Source organism: Typopeltis vanoorti, chromosome 20 (assembly GCF_054136105.1).
Source record: "Typopeltis vanoorti isolate ZY-2024b chromosome 20, IOZ_Tvanoo_1.0, whole genome shotgun sequence".
NCBI lineage: Eukaryota > Metazoa > Arthropoda > Arachnida > Uropygi > Thelyphonidae > Typopeltis > Typopeltis vanoorti.
In genome coordinates, this window is record NC_143568.1 from 27,224,436 (window position 1) to 27,248,172 (window position 23,737).

General features: G+C 36.1%; 1 protein-coding gene across 13 annotated transcripts in view; it reads right to left on the bottom strand.

Annotated features, from left to right (window-relative positions):
• Positions 1–23,737, bottom strand: part of LOC150095297 (CYFIP-related Rac1 interactor B-like) — a 587,095-nt gene that overhangs the window by 166,046 nt on the left and 397,312 nt on the right. For all 13 annotated transcript variants that reach the window (XR_016550081.1, XM_090410586.1, XM_090410583.1 and 10 more), the window contains one exon: positions 12,811–12,901. Coding sequence is in view for 12 of the 13 variants with exons in the window: in XM_090410586.1 (XP_090266712.1) it covers positions 12,811–12,883 (73 nt within the window). In the remaining variant the exon portion in view is untranslated. The remainder of the gene's footprint in view (positions 1–12,810; positions 12,902–23,737) is intronic.

The following is a 23,737-nucleotide window of genomic DNA, read 5'->3' on the forward strand; positions in this document are numbered from 1 at the left end:
AGAAGCAGACGACGCTTAGGACTCGATTAGCAAAGTTTCCGCTGTGTGTGGTATCCATTTTTTTTAAATGTGCCCAAAGTGAAAGAATAAGTACAACATTAGTGTTTGAAGGCAAATTATAATGTTTTTGTAGTTTCAAGAATCTTGTAAAGCAAGTTTGTGTCAAGTTTTTCAGAAATAAATAACATCACTAGAGTTACATCAGTGAAATGCGTATGAATGTGTTCTAAAAGTATACGTATAAGCGAGCATTCATTCTGCGTAATGATCAAGACTTTCACCAGCTTTACCACTCATCACAAGTCCGAATTTTACTGGCGCAGTCGACAGGATCTACAAGGTGAGAGCAATTCGTTATGTAAATGCATGCTCCCATGTTTTAGAGTTCTATTTTGATTATTTGGGCGAAAGTCTGTTTTAATACAAAACAAAAAAAAATAGTGTTCGGAGTTTGTTCCATCCTGGAACAGTAGTAGTTTTGATTTCTCGCCAGAGAAAGAATACGTCAGTATTCAAATTTTGTTCCATCCTGGAACAGTAGTACAACAGTTTGGATAAATGAAAAACACGCCAGTGTTCAAGCTATATTTTCGTCCCAGATAGTTCAGAATAGTTTTTTTTTTTTTTTTTTTTCATTTTAAATTTATTTTGTTCTGTAGTTACCGATTTGTCCTGTTTTGCATGTTAGTTCCATCTTGGAACAGTCAGAACTTGTGATTTCTCGCCAGAGAAAGAACACGACAGTGTTATCATAGTTAATTTTTGCATACTGTTTTGATAGTTCTGTTTCGAGATTTCAGTTATTATATAGTAGCGGTGTAAAATCGGAACTATTTTTTTGTTTTTGTTTTGTTTTTATATATCCACACACACATATATATATATATATATTTGTGTATTTGAAAGTGTAGTAAATTGTGTAGTTGAAGTTTTTATCTGATAATATTGTAAGATTTATCTATGTTTACAAATGATATGTTGAATTTAGTTATGAGTCCCATAATCGCCAAATATATACATCTCTTTCTGGGCATTTAAAAAAAAAAAAAATTGCAATTGATTCCTTTTTAAGGGTGATTTTTTTTTATCAGTAAAGAGAGTTATTGTTAAGTACCATGGCTTATTTAACCAAAGGTAGAAAGGAAGATTTACGTAAATTGGCTGAAGAATTGGGAGAGAAGCCAACTGTTGAAATGAAAGTGATAGATCTTAAAATGATTATTACGGGAAGTAAATTTTATGAAGAAGAATTTGTTAAAGGGATGTTGGACGATTATTAGTACCAGACTCGAGGAAGAACTGATGAAGAAAGAAGAATTAGAAGCTCAACGGCGGAAGGAAGTACTAGAAGCCCAATGCCGGAAAGATGAATTGGGGGCCCAACAGAAAAGAGAACAAATGGAGTTCGAGTTGAAGAAACTGGAAATTGAAGCGCGTGTTCAACCAACCTCAACTCCAGTATCCAGTGACAATAAACCATATTGTCTTGAACTAATTAAGCTAATGCCTAGGTTTAGATTACAAGAGGATGACATTGTGATATACCTATCCCTGTTTGAAAGACAAGCTAAGAGAACAAAAATAGATGTTAAAGACTGGATATCATGTCTCTTGACTTTGTTACCATTTGAGATTGTCCAATTAATTGGTAGAGAGTCAGAAGAAAATTGCGAAGATTATGAATATATTAAAACAATTCTACTAAAGAGATTTAGACTGAATCCTGAAAGTTTCAGAAAAAAGTTTGTGATGCACCAAAAGGTTGCTGAAAAATCTTGGAGGGATTTCTGTTATGAAATAACTAATTATTTCGAAGAGTGGATTGGTGGCCTTGATATCAAGGATTTTGAAGGGTTAAAAGATCTAATTATTACGGATCAACTGAAGAAGAAAGTACCACATGAAGTGAGAGAACATCTCTTAGACGACTGGACAAAATTCGTTTCTCCAACCAAGTTAGCTCACAGATTGGACGAATACGACAGTGTTCGTAGTACATCAAGGAAGCCCATCGGAGCTATTCCGAAGGACAAGGTTACTGAAAAGTTTAGACCTTATACTCCACCTGCTGAGCGAACATTCAAAAATAAGTTATCTCCCTCTCAAAGTCCACCGAGATGGTACCAGCCGTGGCGAAATGATGATTCATACAAGCCTCACTACAAACCAACTTGTTTTACTTGTAGAAGGGAAGGTCATATTGCCAAGTTTTGTATGAAAAATAGTCAATCAAAAGGTACTCCTACTACAGCACACAGTAACCTAGTTCAAACGTCTACCACTGGGAATGACGATAAATCAGGTGTGTTGACTGCCAAAATTTCCATTCCAGTATCCAAATCAGTGGACATTGATCGAAATGTAGATGATTTGAAGGTGGTCAAAATCAAATGTGGAAGTAGGGTTTTAAATGGAATAATAGATACGGGAGCGCAAATATCGGTAGTGCGCGAAGATTTAGTGGCAGATACGCCCCATGATGGAGAAAGTAAGATAGAAATATCTTCTGCTTTCGGAGAAAATGAAATAACACCCTTAAGGATGTTTGAAATGAAAATTGATGATAATTTACATGGTAATGTTCCAGTCACATGTGCTGTCTCAAGAAAACTGGTTACCGATCTGCTACTGAGCTCCTCTGCCTATGAAATGCTGGTCAAAAGCGTCGAGCTACATGAGAGTAGTCATCATTGGGAGACACCGGTTCTGAAATCAAAAGATTTAAGCGATAAACGGTCGGAAGATGATGAAGATGAAGACATGCCTTCGAAAATAACCAGTACAGCATTGGCAGTAAGTACGATAGAGTCCCCACCAGGTGAAGAAAATGAGTGTATACCAGAAAAAACAAAATTCGAATTCGGCAAACTTCAAAAGGATGATGAGACGCTTCGAAGGTGTTTTGACTGGGCAAAAAGACAGAAAAATTCCTATGCGTTTGACAATGGGGTTCTGCTTCATAATGAACATATTTGTGGCGAGAATATTAGACAAGTAGTGCTACCGCGCATGAAATGAGAGAATGTCTTAAAGATGGCACATGAAATCCCTCTTGCTGGCCATCTCGGCGAAAAGAAAACCCGTCAGCGAATCAAGTACTCATTCTTTTGGCCTACCATTAAACAAGACGTGAAAAAATATTGCGAAAGCTGCAAGGAATGTCAAATGAGAAGGACTGCTACATATAGAGATAGAATCCCCATACGACCTATCGTCAGACCAGAAGCTCCGTTTGAGGTATGGAGCGTGGATTGTATCGGACCGTTAGAACCCCCATCGGGAAGAGGACATCGATTCATAATATGTGCTGTTGATTTATGCACTAGATGGGCCGAAGCCATACCTGTCAAGGAAATAAGTGCTAAAACTACATGTAACGTTCTAATGAGGATATTTACTCAGACTGGATTTCCTAAAATGGTCTGTACCGACCAAGGTACGAATTTCACATCTAAACTCACTCAAGCTTTTGAAGATCTGCTAGGCATAGCTCCACGTTTTTCCACTCCAGGACATCCTGAAAGTATGGGCGCTGTTGAACGTAGGAACAGAACTTTAAAAGAGATGATGAATAAGAATATACAGGAACATGGAAGAAACTGGGATTTACATCTTCCCTATCTTCTATTCGCATACCGAGAAGTACCACATAGCACTACTGGGTTATCACCTTTCCAGTTGGTATATGGAAGATTACCTCCAGGCCCCTTATCTTTGTTAAAAGAAATTTGGACTGGTGGACGAGTCATCCCAACTGCTGCCTCTCGCTCGGTTGAAAATTATTTACAAGAGCTTCTTGAAAATCTAAGAAAAGCTCATGAAATTGCATCCGAGAATGCCAAAGGGTCTCAAGAACAATACTCCTCCAGATATAATCTTCGTTCCAAAGAAAAATCCTTCATGGTTGGTGAAAAGGTTTTAGTATTGTTACCTTCATCCTCTCATAAGCTTCTAAATACTTGGACAGGACCTGCTGCAGTCGTCCAACTTACTAGACCACATTCTGCGAAGGTTGAGATGAAGGATGGAAGTATCAGGGAGCTCCACATAAATAAGCTTCGACCATATATTCAAAGAATTAATCATGTCGGTCTAGTTTTCGAACTAGATGAAGATTTCGGAACACTCCACTATGCACCTGCTGACAAGATGAATAAATCAGTTGAAGATATTAGGAAACACCTTGAGGATATGAAAGCTCTCTTGACGGAAGAACAAAAACAAGAACTTTTTGACATCCTCCGGAAATATGCAGATGTTTTTAGTTCCAAACCTGGTCATGCCAAAGTTGACGGACACTCCATCAAAGTTACAGAGAACTGTTCCCCTAAGAGACTCAAACCCTATAGGGCGCCAATCACTCTACAAAAGGAAGTAGATCAACAAGTCAAAGAACTGTTAGATATGGGTCTCATTGAGCCAAGTGTCAGTGAATGGGCTCATCCCGTGGTTTGTGTGGCTAAGAAAAATGGAAGTGTCAGACTATGCAGACTTTAGATTGCTAAATAGTTTTACTATTCCAGATGCTTATCCAATGAAAATAGCTAGAAATTTATTATTTGAGGTAGGACAAGCAAGATTTATCACTGTAGTTGACCTCACCAAGGGATATTGGCAAATCCCTAATGGAAAAGGAAGCAAAGCCCTTCACTGCATTCGTGACGCATTCTGGTCACTATCAATGGAACGTCTTACCGTTTGGAATGAAGAACGCTGGAAGCACATTCCAGAAATCATTAGATAAAGCACTAGCTCCTCATAAGGCATACTGCCGATCTTATATCGACGATTTGGCTATATTTTCTAAAACATGGTCTGAACATCTCACCCACATAGATGAAGTCTTCAAAACATTAAGAGAGGTGGGTTTAACAGTAAACCTAGAAAAATGCGAATTCGGGAAAAATCAAGAAGTTCCTAGGTCATTTGATTGGATCCGGTCAACATTCTCCAGACCCAGAGAAGGTCGAGGTTATAAAAGGTTTAGCGACACCAGCAACAAAGAAGGAAGTAAGAAGTCTACTTGGACTGGCTAGCTACTACCGTGACTACATACCACGATTCTCCCAAATTGTATTACCACTGACAAATCTGACTAAGAAAAGTGTCCCAAACAACATTCCTTGGACTACTGATGCTGATGAAGCTTTTACGAAACTCAAGGAAGAGCTTATAAAAATGCCTTCTTTGCATACTCCAGATCTCGACAAGCCGTTCCAGTTGTATACGGATGCATCAGCAACAGCAATTGGCGCATGTTTAGCTCAAAACAACGAACAAGGAAAAGAATTGCCCATTGCTTTCTTCAGTAAGAAACTAAATTCCTGTCAAATGAAATGGTCTACCATTGAAAGGGAAGCTTTTTGCGTCTTGGAGGCGTTGAAAAAGTTTGACACATGGGTATTTGGTGCTGAAATACAGGTAATTTCAGATCATAACCCTCTGACCTATCTAACTAAAAGTGCCTCTCATGGTGCCAAGTTGTCCCGATGGGCTTTAGCCCTACAACGTTATAATCTGACTGTTACATATAGAAAGGGTAGTCGTCACGGTAACGCTGATGCCCTTTCCAGATTAAAAACTGATATAATTAATGCTATTGGCTTGTTTCTTAATAATGATTATATATTTTCTTGATGTTTAGTTAATGATAATTATATAGTTTTTTTTGTGTGTGTGGGAGCTGCATTGCACCATAAAGCTCTCACCTCATTTCTTGTATTTTAGAGTCAATTACTCGCCTGAGTTTTTTTTTTAGATGCAACATCGACACTCCTGTGACGGATGTGCTTCCCCCAAAGGGAGCTGTAAAGATTTTTGTCACAAAGACTTGCGAATTCTCTTTAAAACTGTGTACTTTGGCGAGGAGGCGCTGCAGTCGTGACAGAAGCAGATGACGCTTAGGACTCGATTAGCAAAGTTTCCGCTGTGTGTGGTATCCATTTTTTTTAAATGTGCCCGAAGTGAAAGAATAAGTACAACATTAGTGTTTGAAGGCAAATTATAATATTTTTGTAGTTTCAAGAATCTTGTAAAGCAAGTTTGTGTCAAGTTTTTCAGAAATAAATAACATCACTAGAGTTACATCAGTGAAATGCGTATGAATGTGTTCTAAAAGTATACGTATAAGCGAGCATTCATTCTGCGTAATGATCAAGACTTTCACCAGCTTTACCACTCATCACAAGTCCATAAGGATATGTGCTTTGTACCATGGGATACTAAGGCAAGTGATGCGAAGTCATTAGCCACTATATACGAATTGCCCAGTAGTGAAGTCTTCAGGCGCAAACTTTGTTTACTTACAGTTGGATAAAGGATTAAACCAAGAATATAATGTGAACATTCATGTTTTTTTATTATGCTGAACACCTGTTGTTCTTCTACCTCAATGTTGATATGCATCCCTGTAAAATTTCTACTTGGATGATACACCTTTGCAAAATGATCACTCAGTAACTCAGCTATTTCTTTTGGGTCAATCACCTTCCTATCATGAGCACTGTTTAAAGTTATCCTAGCATAGTCATTTTTTCTCTTACTTTCTCTACACAATGAAAAATCTCTTGGGTTTACTTTGACATGTTTAGCTAATTCTTTCTTTCTCTCTCTCTCTCTCATAGTCTGATTTAGTCTTTCTTACCATACTAATCATCCTTCTTGAGTGATCATCATACTGCTCATGAGTATGATGATCACTTTTTTCTTCATATTTCCTCCACAATGTTTTCTTTTTTTGCAGCTTTTGCTTTAAATCCCTACTCACCAACTTAATTCCAACTTGGTTTATCCTCTTGATCTTGGATATGCAGTCTGATACTGCCATTCTCGAGCAATCTCTGACACTTACCATGCACTACTGACATTCTATCCTTGTAGCTTCTCAAGCCATGACACTGTTCCAAGATGACTTCTGAGTCTCTCTCTCATAATCACCAGCCTTATATTTGAACATAAACTCTCTTCTTGACAGAGAATTCCACATGTTTGGCAACTTCCCAGAACAAGACTGTATGATCACCCCCCCCCCCCCCAATTGGGGACAGAGTATAAAACACACAAAGAACAACCAGCTTCTGTCCACTGTTTTGACTGCTGTTTGGATTCTGGTGTGTAATGGTGAATCCAAGTCTCATCCATAGTAATAAATTGATGCAAAAAATCAGTTTTGTTAAAATGCTCCAAGCACTGTTCAGAGATTTTTATGCAAGTGCGTTTTTGATCTGCTGTGAGCAAGTACTGCACACATCTTGTGCAAAGCTTTTTCATTTGCAATTCTTCATGCAAAATATATCCCACACGTTCTTTTGAAATACCAATAGTCTCAGCAATTTCACACACTTTTGACTCGCCGGTCATCCAATACCATATCGTGATCAATGATTTCTGGTGTTGTTACACTTTTTTGGACGTCCTTCAAGTGGATCATCTTCAAGGCTGGTACAGCCATGTTTAAATTAGGCAGCCCATTTCTTAATTGACAAAAACGAAGGAGAAGAGTGCTCATAAACTTTTATGAACTTTGAATGAATTTCTTTTGGCATCAAACCTTCTTTTACAAATAATTTTATAACTGCATGATACAATTTTATCCATTTCAAGGGATACAGACAATACCTTTGCTTCAGACAGCTGTATAAAACAAACTACTGATATAATGACTTGCAATTTCACATGGATGCTTATGAAAGAGGCAAAAGGATGAAATACATTGTTGGGTGCTGCTATAGACCAGAGGGTCCACAGGAAGATGTAGATGCCATGTATCGGCAAATTAGCACAATGTGTGTAGGCCGAATGATTAGTATGGGAGACTTTAACTATGGGGACATCGATTGTAGGGAGGAAAGATGGCATGGCAAGATGGAAGTGTGATTTATATAGTTGCTAAGGATAATTACTTGAAACAACATGTTATAGGGGACAAAGGGTTTGAGAGTGTTGGATCTGATACTACGAGGGTGGTTTGAAAAGTTCTTGGCCTCGACCATAGATGGCAACACTATCAGCAAGATTTTTTTTTCTAAGTTGGTACACTTACCAACTTAAAACTGAAACCCTTCTTTTTTTTTTTTTTTTACTTGTCAACTAAAAATTTTCACTTATCATGGATGAGGAAATAAGCACATTTTTCAAGCCATAAAAGAAGATTTAAACTTCGAAGCTGTTTAAAAGTATTCAAACTTTTAAGTTTAAACAGTGATGTAGGCAGAGTGTATGATAAGATTCACAGTATAAATCTGAGTTTGAAAGTTTGAATTTTAAAAGTAACAGTATGTCAACATAAGCTCTATAGGCAGTATATATTTAAATCAATGGAAATGCAGCAGTTAAATTGATTGTCAAGAAAGCCATGAGTATTCCTGTAATCAGTATGGCATGAGGATCAGGAAATGTGAGTCAAACTAGTTAAGGAAGAGCTGTTCACACTCATGTGAACTTTAATGTGGAATACAAGAAATACACTGAATATCTTAATCACCTTGAACAAATCACATTCTTAAAGTATGCCCAAAGCTAGAATAAATTCAATTAAAAAAATAATTTTAATAAGTTAAGGGGATAATAAATCCCTCATTTTATTTTAAAGCCGGATACGAAACTTGGAGGTCGAAAGATCTCTGAGTTTCGTATCCAGCTTTAAAATAAAATAATGAGGGATTTATTATCCCCTTAACTTAATTTACGCCACCGGAAAAATAGCCTCTTGGTTCTTTATCGTAGAAATAATTTTAATATTTATTTTTAATTAATAATATTTAGTTTTGTTTCTTATTATTAACATCTGAACCCATGGAATCAGAGACTCATCGTGGGAGGTACACACTATTGCACACAGTGCTCATCCAACTATGCTTTAAACTGATTCAATGTGTCTACATTCACAACACACTCAGGCAATGCATTCCACTCACCAACCACTCTCCATGCAAAGAACCTACTCCTCACTCCTCTGCTCACACCCTCCTTATACAGTTTCCAGCGATGGCCTCTTGTTCTATCCTTCCTCCCATTCTATTCTATGAAAAATCTCTTTCATGTCAACCTGATAACAACCCCTGACTAGCTTATATATCTCAATCATATCCCCCCACCTACTCCTATCCACAAGGCTCTGCAACTTACATTCTCTCTAATAATAATCATCCTTCCTTTGTTCACTAATTGTAGTTGCTTATACATTTCTTCTAAATATGTCTTCCTCTCAACATCAAAGTTACACCACTCTGCCTCATAACCATTGCCACTATTTCCCTCTTTCATGTCTAACTTATGTGGACATAATTCTCCCTGCTAATATCAGCAGCCCTCCCTTCATGTCCTTTTTATCCTCGCAAAAATACAGTATCCTTCCATTTCAATTCTCATTAGAATATCATCTTCATTCAACCTTGTTTCACTTATTCTGATGATTTTGGGGACAAATAAACTCAATCACTGAAACCATTTCATACCCCCTTATGCCTGATACTTCTGGCATTTGTAAACAAACACAGCAGTTCATTTTTTGGTCTATAACCAGCCCTATCCATGACACATGTTGGTTGTGATTTCCCCACCACTCCTGACCCATCACCTTTATCACCACTTACCACATATACCTGCTCAGTCTCAACTTCCCCACCAACATCACAATATACTCCATTTTCATACACACATTCACTGCCACTTTCAACATCCATTCTCCCCATGCCATGTTTTCCTGTTCCTCTTGCATTCCCATTCTCTCTTCATCTCTCACACTACTACTGTTTCTACTGCCAAGCACTTCTGTCTCTTCAGTACCACTCTCCTGATTTTTTTTTTTTTCATCTCTTTCTTCTGATCTCTTGCATGCATCACACACTGTACTTCCATACAGCAACACTTTCTCCAGTATATTCACTCCAAAGCCATTTAAATTCAATCCATCATGGCCGTATAATTTCATTCTTCCCTCAAACACATGCCATACATCCACAAACTGCACTCCTTCTCCTCACACAGCTCCACTGGCATGCCATTCAAGATTTTGGCTCTCCATTGCAACACAGTGACAACCTTTCCTACTACACTGTTATCTTTCACTCTTCTCAATAGTTTCCTGATATTCGTCCTCACATCCTTCTTATGTCCACTTAGATCATTCACCCCCACAATCACGACTAACTTTCTTGCTCATTTTTTCTTCATGTCCAATGTTAATTATCCTACTCATTCTCCCACCTGGATAGCAGGCTTCATGGACTCTCTCAGTAACTAGTCCTTTAATTATGCAGTCTCCATATACTGCTATCCTGGAATTACTTGTCACCTCTTTTACTCTTTTTTCTTTCATTCTATTCTCTTGCACACTTTCATTAGCTTCCACTAAATGTCTAACATCACTCCACATATTCCTCATTTCATTTTTCATTTTCAATAACTGTTTCATTAAATCTTGCATTCCAACAATTTCACTCTATCACTCCCACAGTCTCGCTCTCGTTCTGCCACATCTTACTTTCATTTCCTCAGTCATACTTTCTTTTGCTCCCTTATCACTAACTTTCACTTATTGAAATAAACAGTGTTCATTTCGGTTATCAAAATAAAAATTAGAAAAAAATGAAAATGAATTTTTTTTATCCCTTCCCCAGAATGTAAATCTCTGACTGACATCAGGGAAAGAGTTGGTGAACCTGTTACACTTATACTACATATGGTAATGATTCTGATTATACCTCTTCCTCTCATTATTATTTCTCATTGATATTCAAAAATTCAGCTTCACTGAATTATGCTATTGTTTGTTAATAAGTAATTATTTTGTTACTTCTCTGCATTGTTTTTAGAATAATGCTGTTTTAAGGATACTTGTGACACAAGATTGAATGATATATTCACGTAAACACAAGAAAGATATTTATTTAACCAAATATTTCAGTCTGGAAATAGCAGACCATCCTCAGTGGTATTACAAGAACAGTTTTAAAAAAAAATACAAACTAGAATACTAACAATAGATCGTTAAAAATAGAACATGCCAAATATCTAGCTAAATTATTGAAATCTTACATTGGCAATTCTAATTCTTTTTTTAAAAAACTCCTCAGATTTCTTAGAAAAATTAAAAAATGTCTCATTACACCCTACAGATCTTATGGTTAGCTTTGATATAGAATCTTTATATACCAATGTACCTCTCAAGGAAACTTTAAAATTACTTGCTGACATCTTTCCTCAAGACATTATAAAACTATTCGATTTCGTAATACATTCTGGATATTTCGTAGGTCAAAATAAATTTTACAGCCAAGTAGAAGGAACGGCCATGGGAAGTCCTCTTTCTCTGGCTTTAGCCAACTTTTATTTAGAACATTTAGAAAAAGTCCTCTTCTCATCTATTTTCCCTCAACCATCTTTTTGGGTAAGATATATAGATGACATCTTTACCATTTGGCCTCACAGCAAAAACTCTTTACCTTCTTTTTTTAAACAGTATTAATTCCTTGCATCATCATATAAAATTTACTATGGAAATAGAAGAAAACAACCAGTTATCTTTTTTAGACGTTCTCCTCATCCGGTCACCTTCAAATATTCTTACAACTACAGTATACAGGAAACCAACGTTCACAGGTCGTTATATTCTTAAAGAATCAGCCCATCATCCCTGTCAAAAAACAGGAATCATAAAATGCCTCATCAGAAGAGCCAAAACTAATTGTTCTACTTTTGATTATCTACAGAAAGAACTTTCTACTATCCAACAACACATGAAACTCAATGGCTTTTCTGAAAAAAGTACTCAACATCTTCTCAATTCTTATAATCCTCCACAAAAAAACAAAGTTTCAATACGTTGAGTGCCTATTCCTTATATCTCCGGTATTTCAGAACCTATCGCAAGAATTTTAAAGAAATATGATTTAACAACTACATATTCACCTATTAACAAATTGTCTTCTCATTTTCCTTCTTCTAAAGACAAACGCTCAACTTTATCTCTTCCTGGAGTTTATCAAATTCCTTGCAACTGTGATCTCTCCAATTTGGATAGACTGGACTCTTGAAAAGAATCCAAGAACATCAATCCTCCATTCTTCACAACAAACCTGAAAAGTCTGGATTGGCTCAACACGGGATTGAAACTGACCACAGCATCTTTTGGTCCAGGACTCGCCTCTTACATAGATCCTGTTATAGGTTCGAATGTTTGTTCAAGGAAAGCGTGGAGGCCTTGCTCCATCGTCCCAACCTGAATCGTAATGACTGTATATCTATATCAAAAATCTGGGAAAGTCTAATCAAGATTACCCATTAATTTTTTTTTTTTTTTCAATCATGTCTCTACTTCAAAATATTCCGTTTCATACTTAGTGATATAACATCACGCAGCATGTTCTATTTTTAACGATCTATTGTTAGTATTCTAGCTTGTATTTTTTTAAACTGTTCTTGTAATACCACCGAGGATGGTCTACTATTTCCAGACCGAAATATTTGGTTAAATAAATATCTTCCTTGTGTTTACGTGAATATATCATTTAGAATAATGCATTCATTCGTGTTCTCACATTACTGTAAGTGGAGAATTCTATAATGACTTACTGTTCTTGTGCCAATTTCAAACTTTCCAATTCCATTACATGTTTCTTTTCTACTCTGGCATTGACATCATTCATACTCACATAAAAAGAAATAGTCTCATTTATCAAAAGATTTTCATGTTTTCTTGCAACTGCATATAGTGCTTTTCTTAATACACATTATTTAGTTAGAACTTTTATGTAGTTATTGTATGGTGTTGTATATAATTAACTATTTATTCAAGAAAATTCTACTTACTTTCAAAATCCACAAATATATCATCAAATTTAGGAGGTTCTTCTCTTGTCAGTAGTCTTAGAAGATTTCCCATTATAAGTGGCACTTATATCTGTGAAGAAACATAATTAAAAAAATACCAAATTTTATATTTCACTCTCAGAAAAATTACCCCAATACAGTATTTTAAATGCAAAATTGTTTTAATAATAATATAATGAAATAGGTATTATTTCTGGAAAAAATTCCATGTTACTCCTCTAAGTAAATTTATTTTTATGGCTATTTAGCCTATTTTTGTTTAGGAGTATCCCTTTTTTTTAATGCCATTGGCTTTTTACTCAATTTTTATGGCATTATTGATGTTTTAAAGACAGATAGATGAAGAATAATTTGGACATACCTTTGTAGGATGTTGCTGGTTGTCTTCTTATTCAGCTGCATCCGACATATGATATACATACATTTATCTGTTGTTAAAGTATGACTAAAAGGAAGGGGGATTGAAAATGTGGGGATAGAGAGATGTGAGAGAATTATTGGTGAGGCAAGAGGAGTGTGTGAATTTTAAACTCAGGTTTTTTAAGGGTGGGCAGAGAATTCTTTGGGAGGGAGGTGAAAAATAGAAATTTTGGGGGAAGGATATGAGGGGATAAGATCAGGGGATGGGAGTAATGAGGTGCTAGCCATTTCGACAGTGAGTTGTCTTCAGAGCTCATGGGAGAAGTGGAGGTTATGTCATGCTGGTTTGGTGTTTTTGTCTTTGCTGTATCTGTGTTGTATTCTATTGGTCAGAGTCGTGACCTAATTTTTATGTTTTGGAGCTTCCAATTCTTGAACATTTATTGAGTTTTTGTCACATTTTCTGGCTATCGTTTCCGATATTCTAAGCATTGTTTCATTTTCCTGTATGTCTATTTTTATGGCTTTGGAGATTTGTGGGTATGCTTCTGTTCAAGGGCATGGACAGCTATTTCAGTTTTTCCTGTATTTTGTATTCTGTTTTTCTTTTGGTTGTTGCATTTTTTATTGTTAAGATGTTCTGGAATTGGTATGTTGCAGTCATGGTAGTGTTCTTATATTCTTGCCCATAAAGATCTGATCGGAACCTGTGTAGGCGCCATCACAGTCATGTTGGCAAGGAAATTTGTAAACTACATTATGGTGTTCTAGTATTTCTTTGTGTGTGTGTGAGGTTTTGTAGGTTTTAGAAGTATCGCCAATTTCTGGTTTGTGGTGAACAACTTATAGTTGGTGTGTTCTAAAATGTATATGTAGGCTTTGTATGTGTTTTGGATGTATGGCAGGTCTATGATTTTTTTTGTTGGGAAGTTTGTTTTGGTTGTTGGATTGTTTTGACAGGTTTTTTGCCGTTTTGTTCACGTAATTTATTAGCTGTGTTGGGTAATTTCAGTTTTTAAAAATCTGTGTTGAATCAGCCGAAATGAAATTTCTGTGCAGAACTGAAGGAGTCACAATAATGGACAAAATTAAAAGTAACGAAATCAGAAATAAACTTGGAATTACAAACTCCCTAAATGAAACAGTTATTTGCTACAGAGAAAAATGGAAAGAACATGTACTCAGAATGAACAGAAACAGAATACCTAAACAATTCTAAATTACCACCCAAAAGGTACCTGATGCAGAGGAAGACCCTTAAAAAGATGGAATTGAGTCCAGAGCAGAACACTTGGCCTATAAGCCTGGAAAGGAAGAAGAAGAAAAAGAAAAATCTGTGTTAATTTCTTTATTTTTGTGTTGAGATAATTGTGTGTAGTCGAAAACTTGTAAGCATTTATAAATTGTGCTAGGATGACTGATTTTTTAATAGAATAAGGATAGTATAAGTTAAGGTGGAGGTATTTTGCAATATGTGTGGGTTTGTAGAATATTTTTTGGGTATTTTGTTGTTTTTTCTAATTAATGTCAGGTTTGTTTAGGAAATTTATGGATTTTTCATTTTCTGTTTCTATAGTGAATTTCAGTCTGGTGCTGAAGTAGTTAAGGAACTCTTGTAAAGTGGTAATGCATGTTGGTTCTCCAATGCATAGAATATTGTCCAAGTATCAGTCATAAAAGGTGATGCCGGGGGGCCTGAGTAGGTGTGATTCTATATGTAATAGGAATAATTCGGCTAACTGACCGCTAATATTTTAGCCCATAGGGAGTCCGAAAATTTGGTTATAAATGTTATTGTTAAATTTAAAGAAGTTTGCTGAGATTACTAGTTTGATTAATTTTGTTAGTGAACCTAGGGTGTGGTCTTCCGTGAGTATTATGTGTGTATACGATGTCTAACATTCTGGGGACGTCTACACTGGTGTATAGCGAAGTTGCATCCAATGAAGTGAAGATGTCCTCGTGGGATTAGTGTTAGGTTTTTTATTTTTTGGAATAGGTCATCTGTGTATTTTTATCATTGATTTTGATTTGGTCAGTAACGGCCTGAGTATTTGAGTATACAAATTTCAATAAGGGTGATGTGGTGGTATGAGACTACTGGGCATACCTGGTAACCGTCTTTGTGGGTTTTAATTTGTCCAAATATAAAAGGGGTGCTGAGTGTTGTGTTTTTTATTGTTATTTTGTCCATCTTGTTTTGTAAAAATTAAGTGGATATTAAATCCAGCATTATTTCAAAGCTGAATATAGAAACTATAAAAGTTTCATATGAAATTGGACCAGAGGGTTTACGGGAATACACTCGCCAGCATTTATGAGTTGCTCTACCCGGATCTTACAGGAGAGATGATCGCTATGCCCAAGGGCCCATATATTCCCCTCCTTTGATAAGGTTTCACTGGCCTGACAGTTGTTTCAAACTGGTTGGCTTTCGTCAGAGACCATGCAGAAACCTAAGAAGCAAAAACTCTCTTTCAATACTAAGGAACTTGATACATCGGAGAGGTGTATTTGTTGTAAGCGAACTCTTGGTTGGTGCATAAAAGTATTTACTAAAATAAAGAGCCAAAAGGCTTCACTTCAGCAATGCAAAAATTATAAAAATTAAGTGAATATTAAATCCAGCATTACTTCAAAGCTGAATATAGAAACTATAAAAGTTTTGGATGAAATTTGACCAGAGAGCTTTTATAGTTTCTATATTTGGCTTTGAAATAATGCTGGATTAAATATCCACTTAATTTTTACATCGCTGGAGTGAAGCCTTTTGGCTCTTTATTTTAGTAAATATCTTGATTTTTTTAAAACATATAGGGTGTTGTTAATTTGTTTTATAAGGTTTGGGGGTGGGATCATTTAGAACTTTTTTGTATGTGTTTTGGTCATTTAAAATAGCTGCTGTTATGTTGTTGTGGTAATCTGTTTTGTTTATGATGACTACTGTATCGCCTTTGTCTGCTTCTGTGATCATTATATTCGGGTTCTGTTTTAATGATATCAGGGATTTTTGTAGGTTGGGAGTAATGTTGGATTTTACTTTTATTTTGCTATTTAAGATGTTGTTTATTTTCTGGAATATTATTTCTTTGTTGGGGTCTCTTTCTAGTTTGGCTTGGATGTTGATAATAATAATGTCTTTTTTTGGTACATATTTTGGGGATTTGCAAAGTTTAGACCTTTGTTTAGGATGGTGATTTCATCGGGTATGAGGTTATAATGTGATAGATATATAACTGAATTGTTTGGTGTAGGTTGTGTGATGGTATTATCGGAAGGGAGGGTTGGAAGCTGCACGTTTGTTGTTATGGAAGGGGGGAGGTCTGTTGGGCATTCCATTTTTTTTGTGTGCCGAGTTTTGGTTAATTGTGTGTAGTTGTTGATATGTGATTGTACATTTTCTGAAGAAAAAAAAAGTGCCAATTTGTTTGGGTTTAGTAAAGTTTTTAGTCTGTTTTTTGTTTGGTGAACGTATAAACATGCCCATTTTTTCTTTTTAAATCTCTCCTTTAGGGCCTGTTTTACGAGTGCTCTGGATGCTTGATAACAAATTTTTTTTATTTCTGGGAATTGTGCTGTTGCTGTGGTGATTTTAGGGTGACGTCATGATCAAGACAATTCTTAAGGAATTTAATGTGTATTTTTTGAGCGATGTATTTTAGGATGGTTTTTTTTTGTATGCTTCTTTCATGAAGTTGATGCAATTGTTGAATGTGTGCCATGAGATCATGACATAGACTTGTGTTGGTGCATGTGCTAAGTGATGCTATTTAAATATGTTTTATGAGTGGGTGAAGGGAGATTTGGAGGGTTTGAGTAGAGAGCCAGTTGAGGGGTTGTTAGTTACAAAACAGAAGTTATTATAGGTATTATTTCTGGAAAAATTTCCATGTTACTCCTCTAAGTAGATATTATTTTTATGACTATTTAGCTTATTTTTGTTTAGGAGTACTCCATTTTTATATAACACATCAGTATATTTAAAACATCAGTAATGCCCCAAAAATTATTGAGTAAAAAGCCAATGACATTATAAAAAACGGATACTCCTAAACAAAATAGGCTAAAATAGCCATAAAAATAATATAATGAAACTTTTATTTACTATTTGAGATGCTGGTCATGAATTTATATTACAAATACAACTAAGGTTTACCAGGCCAGATTTAAGGTTATTTGTTGTGGCTGCTAAGCTATAACTATTACAAGGGCTCTTCTATTTTAAATATTAGTTACTGAGTGAAGACCTTTTATAAGGTGTGAGGCCCTGAGCTGTAGTTTGTCTAGCTACAGCTCAGTTATGCATAAATAAGGAATTGGGTTTATAGTCATTTTGACCAATATTTTTCATTCCTTCATAAGTTGTGCTCGTTTTTCATCTTCATCATGTTCAAAACCTTGAAATTTTAATAAATAAATGTTATTGCAAATTAGATAGGCAATGTTTCACTAATTCTTTGAACAACATCCACTTCTCACTACAAAAATTCTTTTAAGTATTATTATTATTACAAAAAATTTCCACGAAGTCTGAAGACTCATCACAAGAAGCCCACACTACCCATTATTCACACAATGCATACCATCTTGCTCCTTAAAACTCACTGATTGATAATGAACTAATGGCCATTTGCGTAAGCTATTTCACTTATTCATCACTCTCCAAAAAGAAATACAGTCCTCCCACCCTTGCTAACTACAGTCTTATCCAACTAACAGGGAGGATCAACGATCCTTTGTTTTTTCTCTTCTGTTACTGGAAAATTTCTTTCTACTCTATAAAACACCTTCAGTAACTTATAGGTTTCTATCACATCACAAATCAATTACATCTGCTGTATTGTTGGAGGATGAGGAAATTGTATAAAGGATCCAGAGGAATTGATCAAAATGGTGATATCTGTGGAGTGCTTCATATGAAGGTTTGTAGGTCTCAGAGTTTAGTTGATAAGTGGAAAAGAGGGAGATAATAATTTCCTTATCCTTAATTGTCAGTGTCTCTTGGCATCCTAATATCATCACAAATTTCTAGCTTTGACTTCCTGTAGTTCAGTCCTGTGAATGAAGTACAAGGTACTTCATTCACAGGACTTATACGAGGGTGGTCTGTTCTCAGCCTCGACAATAGATGGCAACACTATCAGCAAGATTTTTTTTTTTTTCTAAGTTGGTATATCTGCCATAAGCACTATGTGAAATTGTCATTCTATCAAGAAGCTTGTTTTATACAGCTGTCTGACGCAAAAGCGTTGTCTGTATCCCTTGAAATGGATAAAATTGAGTATCGTGCAGTTAAAAAATTCTTTGTAAAAGAAGGTTTAACAAAAAAAGAAATTTATTCGAAGTTCACAAAAGTTTATGGGCACTCTTCTCCTTCGTTTTAAAAATTAAGAAATGGGCTGCCAAGTTTAAACCCGGCTTTACCAGCCTTGAAGATGATCCATGTAAAGGACGTCCAAAAAGTTTAACAACACCAGAAATCATTGATCAAGTGCATGATATGGTATTGGATGACTGGCGAGTGCAAGTGCATGAAATTGCTGAGACTATAGGCATTTCAAAAGAATGTGTAGGATATATTTTGCATGAAGAATTGTATATGAAAAAGCTTTGCACAAGATGTGTGTTGCGCTTGCTCACAGCAGATCCAAAATGCACTTGCATGAAAATCTAAATCTCTGAACAGTGCTTAGAGCGTTTTAATAAAAAGAAAACTGATTTTGTGCACCGATTTATTACTATGGATGAGACTTGGATTCACCAAAAGCTTTGCACAAGATGGGTGCTGGGCTTGCTCACAGCGGATCCAAAATGCACTCGCATGAAAATCTAAATCTCTGAACAGTGCTTAGAGTATTTTAATAAAAAGAAAACTGATTTTGTGCACTGATTTATTACTATGGATGAGACTTGGATTCACCATTACACACCAGAATCCAAACAGCAGTCAAAACAGTGGACACAAGCTGGTTGTTCAGCGCCAAAGAAGACAAAGTCGGTTCCATCAGCAGGGAAGGTCATGGCATTGGTGTTTTGGGACGCTAAAGGCATTTTGTTTATTAATTATCTTGAAAAGGGTAAAACAATAACCGGGGAATATTATTCCGATCTTTTAACTAGACTAGACAAAAAAATTCGTGAGAAAAGACCTGGTTTGCATAAGAAAAAAATCATCTTTCATCAGGACAATGCACCTGCCCACAAATGTGTTTTGGCAATGGGAAAATTAAGGGATCTGCACTATGAATTGTTGGAACATCCACCCTATTCCCCAGATTTGGCTCCCCTCTGACTTCTATCTCTTCCCAAAACTAACACTCTTCCTAGCCAGTCAGCGTTTTTCTTCAAATCAAGAGGTGATTGCAGCTGTAGAGAGGTATTTTGCAGATCTTACTGAGAATCACTACAGGGACGGAATAATGGCACTGGAATAAATGTATTAGTCTTAAGGGAAATTATGCTGAAAAATAAAAATAATTTTAAAATTATAAATTAGTTTTTTCATTGTTAGGCCAAGAACTTTTCGGACCAACCTCATACTCTGTTCATAATCTTACAATGTGCTTCCAACTGGTAACCATTGTTTTGTTTGTGATGTAAGTCGGTATAAATCATCCTGCAAGATCTCTATCATTTTTATTAACTACCATCCTGACCAATTTATCATCATTAGCAAATGGCAGATATTCCCCTTCAAATCAAATCCCCAATATAATTACTACAATATGGGGTGCTTAAGGGTCAAAGCTGTATAACGGAGAGGAGACCTCCACATACCCTTTAAAGGAATGCGGAGAACCGACCAGGGCTTCTGACCTAATGTCCAATCCTCACCTTCTAGTGGTGCACCCTGTTGGGTATCTACTTTGATACTGAACGAACGAGGATGGGCTGGCAATTTGGGATTTAGCCGACCAAATTGTATTCTTATTGGTTAAACCAAAATAAAAAAATGATGGTACAACATAACAAAATTTCATACTGGCTGGGGCATCGCCCGGTTAAACAAGGCCCCCCGTTGTTTTTGCCAGGGAACCAGGGCGAACAGCAAAAAGTCAGCTACTGGAACAAATCTGAAAACACACCCCAACTCAACATCACCAGAGTTAAAGATCGGTACTATCAACATAAGACGCCTGAATGGCAAAGAAATGGAGCTAGCTGAGGAATTAGATAAGTACAAGATCGACATAATAGGGATGGCTGAAATAAAAAAGACAAAAACTGGTGAGATCTTTCTGAGCAATAAATACAAAATGTTATATTCAGGCAATAACAATCAAAGAAAAGAAGGAGTAGCCATAGTATTCAACACAAAATACGAGGCTAATCTTCTTGAATGGCAGTCAGTCTCAAGTAGAGTAATGTGGGCAATTATGAGAATGGGGAACTGGACAATGAGATTTATTTGTGCCTATGTTCCCACAGAAGGTTCTACTAAGGTAGAAGTGGAGGAATTTTTTGAGGCTTTAGAAAATGCAACTGACACAATGAAAGAGGAAAAGTTGGTCCTTGTTGGGGATCTAAATAGCAGAGTAGGAAATGATTGTGAGACATACAAAAATATTTTGGGAAAATTTGGAGAAAAGAGCAAAGCTAATAATAATGGCAAATATCTGTTGGATTTCTGCTCAGGACATGGACTGGTTATTACTAACACCATGTTCCAACATAAAAATGTGCAAAAATTCACATGGAGAGAAGAGGCTAGGAATAAGAAAAGTCTCATTGACTATGTTATTGTTGATAGTGATGTTTTCTCCTTGGTGCAGGACACCAGAGTGTACAGAGGATTTGAAATTGGAAGTGATCACTATTTAGTCTTCAGCAGGATAAAATTGAATTTCATATTGAAAAGAATAACATGTAAGAAAGTTCTAAAGCGAATAAAAGTTGAGCAGCTCTCAGATGTGAACTGTAGACTAAAATACACAAAGATTATTGAAAAGAAAATGAAAGAGTTTGAGAACAGGAATCAAATCTTGGAGATTCAGTGGCAAACTCTGAAGAAAACATTGATTGATTCTGCCAGAGAGGCATGTGGTGAGGTTGTGTGCAAGGATAAAAAAATTAGAACTCCCTGGTGGACACAGGAAGTTAAAGAGGCAGTGAAGGAAAAAAAGAAAGCATATCAAAAGTTACTGGCAAATAAGTCAGCTTTTACTCTTACAGAATACAGAGACAAATGTAAGAAAGCTAAACAGTGGGTAAAACTAGCTAAACAAAAGTCATGGGAGGACTTTGGCAAGAACATAGAAAATAAATATCAAGAAGGTGGCAAAATATTCTGGAGGTTGTTGAAGAAGCTTAGGAATGGAGGAAAGAGTGTTGTAAGATAAAGTATGGATATGTATTCCTGACTGCATGCCTGGTCAGTGTTTTTTATCACTGTGCTGTCATCACTGCTTGTTTCATTTAGCAGTTTTTCAAAGTAATTACTCCATACTTCAAGTAGAAAAAGCCATCAAAGGCTTGAAATGTGGAAAGGCAGCAGGAGTATATGATATGCGACCAGAAATGCTGAAGTATGGTGGTATAAAAGTCTTACAGTGGCTGCACTGCATAGTTCAGATAGCCTGGACAGAGGGACGAATTCCCGATGATTGGAGTAGAGCTCTCATAGTACCCATATATAAAAAGAGAAATAAAACTGAATGTGAGAATTACAGAGGTATTTCCCTACTGAGTGTTCCTGGCAAGATCTATGCAAGTATACTTGAGAAACGGTTGAGAAGAATTGTGGAAGAAAAGCTTGGTGAAGAACAAGCTGGATTCAGGCCAAATAGAGGCTGTCAAGATCAGATCTTCACTTTACGACAAATAGTCGAGAAAGCATGGGAATATAACAAAGATCTGTATTTAAGTTTTGTCGATTTGGAAAAGGCATATGACAAGGTGCCAAGAGAGAAGCTATTCAATACGCTACAGTTATATGGTGTCAATGGGGCATTATATCAAGCAATACTTAGTCTTTATTTGAGTTGTAAGTCAGCAGTTAGAACTGAAGTAAGTACAGGAAGATGGTTAATGTTAAATCTGGTGTGAGACAAGGATATACATTATCCCCTCTGTTATTTATTATCTATATGGATCACATAATGAAGGAAAGTGGTATTAAACCTGATATCAAAATTGGAGATGTTAATGTCAGCTCTTTGCTTTATGCGGATGATGTTATACTTCTAAATAAATCCGCTACAAGATTCTCTGACTAAATTGAATAACTGTTGTAATAGATATGGTATGAAGGTCAGCATTAAAAAGACAAAGACAATGAAAATAGGCAGAATCATTGAAAATGTCAAGCGTGTTGTGAATGGAGAACCTGTGGAACATGTGAAACATTTCAGCTACTTAAGTACGATTTTTAGTGAAGATGGTAAATTAAATATAGAAATAGACAACAGAATCAGCAAAGCTGGTATGGTGGGAAGTCAATTGAATAAATTCATATGGAATAAGAGAGAAATTAGTCAGAACACTAAATTAGCTGTATACAAGACAGTGTTCAAACCAGTTTTAACTTATGGATCTGAGAGCCGGATCAGAAGGAAAACACTTGATCAAAGACTAGAGACTTCAAATATGAGAGTCCTGAGAAAGATTATAGGCATGAACAGATGGCATCAATGGCAATATCATATTAAAAACGAGGATATCAGGAAAGAACTTGACATTGGCAGCATCCAGGAATGCATTAGTAGAGCTAATCTCAGGTGGTATGGTCATTTAAACAGAATTGGCGAAGAAAGATTAGCAAAACAAGCATTCTCTGCCAGGTTGGCAGCAAAACGACCCAGAGGAAGACCAAGATATAGGTGGATGGATATGCTACAAAGTGCCTTAGACGATAGAAATATAAGATCTGATAATGTTGGAGTATTGACAAGTAACAGACTGATTTGGAGGATAATTGTAGATAGGAAGTTAGTAATGATGTAATTTTTTTCATGTTGTACTATCATATCCTGTACACCCCTTGAGGGTACATGGCAAGAATTTGATGTTGATGATGATAATTACCAATAAATTAAACAGTAGCAGTCAAGTACATAACCTGACAACACTGATCACCTGCCTTCTCTTTGATAATTTCCATGATATAATACTCTGATATCTATTAATCATCTACACTCTTAACCATTTCACTTCACATCTGTTCCAAACTGAGTGCAAGAGAACTGGCAATTCCCTAAACTTAACATCAGGTTTGAGAACTGCGCACTCTCATAAGACTAATATCCCATCCAACCGATAGCTCTGTTCATATTGAGATTTCTTAATATCCTAAATATCTCCAGTTAAACCACCTCTACTCTTATAACACTCCTTGTCTCATCAAGCCACTGCATTTTCTCTATCTGGATGAAATTCTTTAGCTTCTTCTATCATGGATTTTAGGTCAAGTGACCAGTTCTACTCTCATGCCCTTTCAATTTTTTTTTCCCATCTATTTTACATCTGTGTAATATTTTGGCAGTTTGTTGTTGTCCATTCTATTTAGATAGTGTATCCATTTTTGTTTACATTTACTTATGTAGCAATT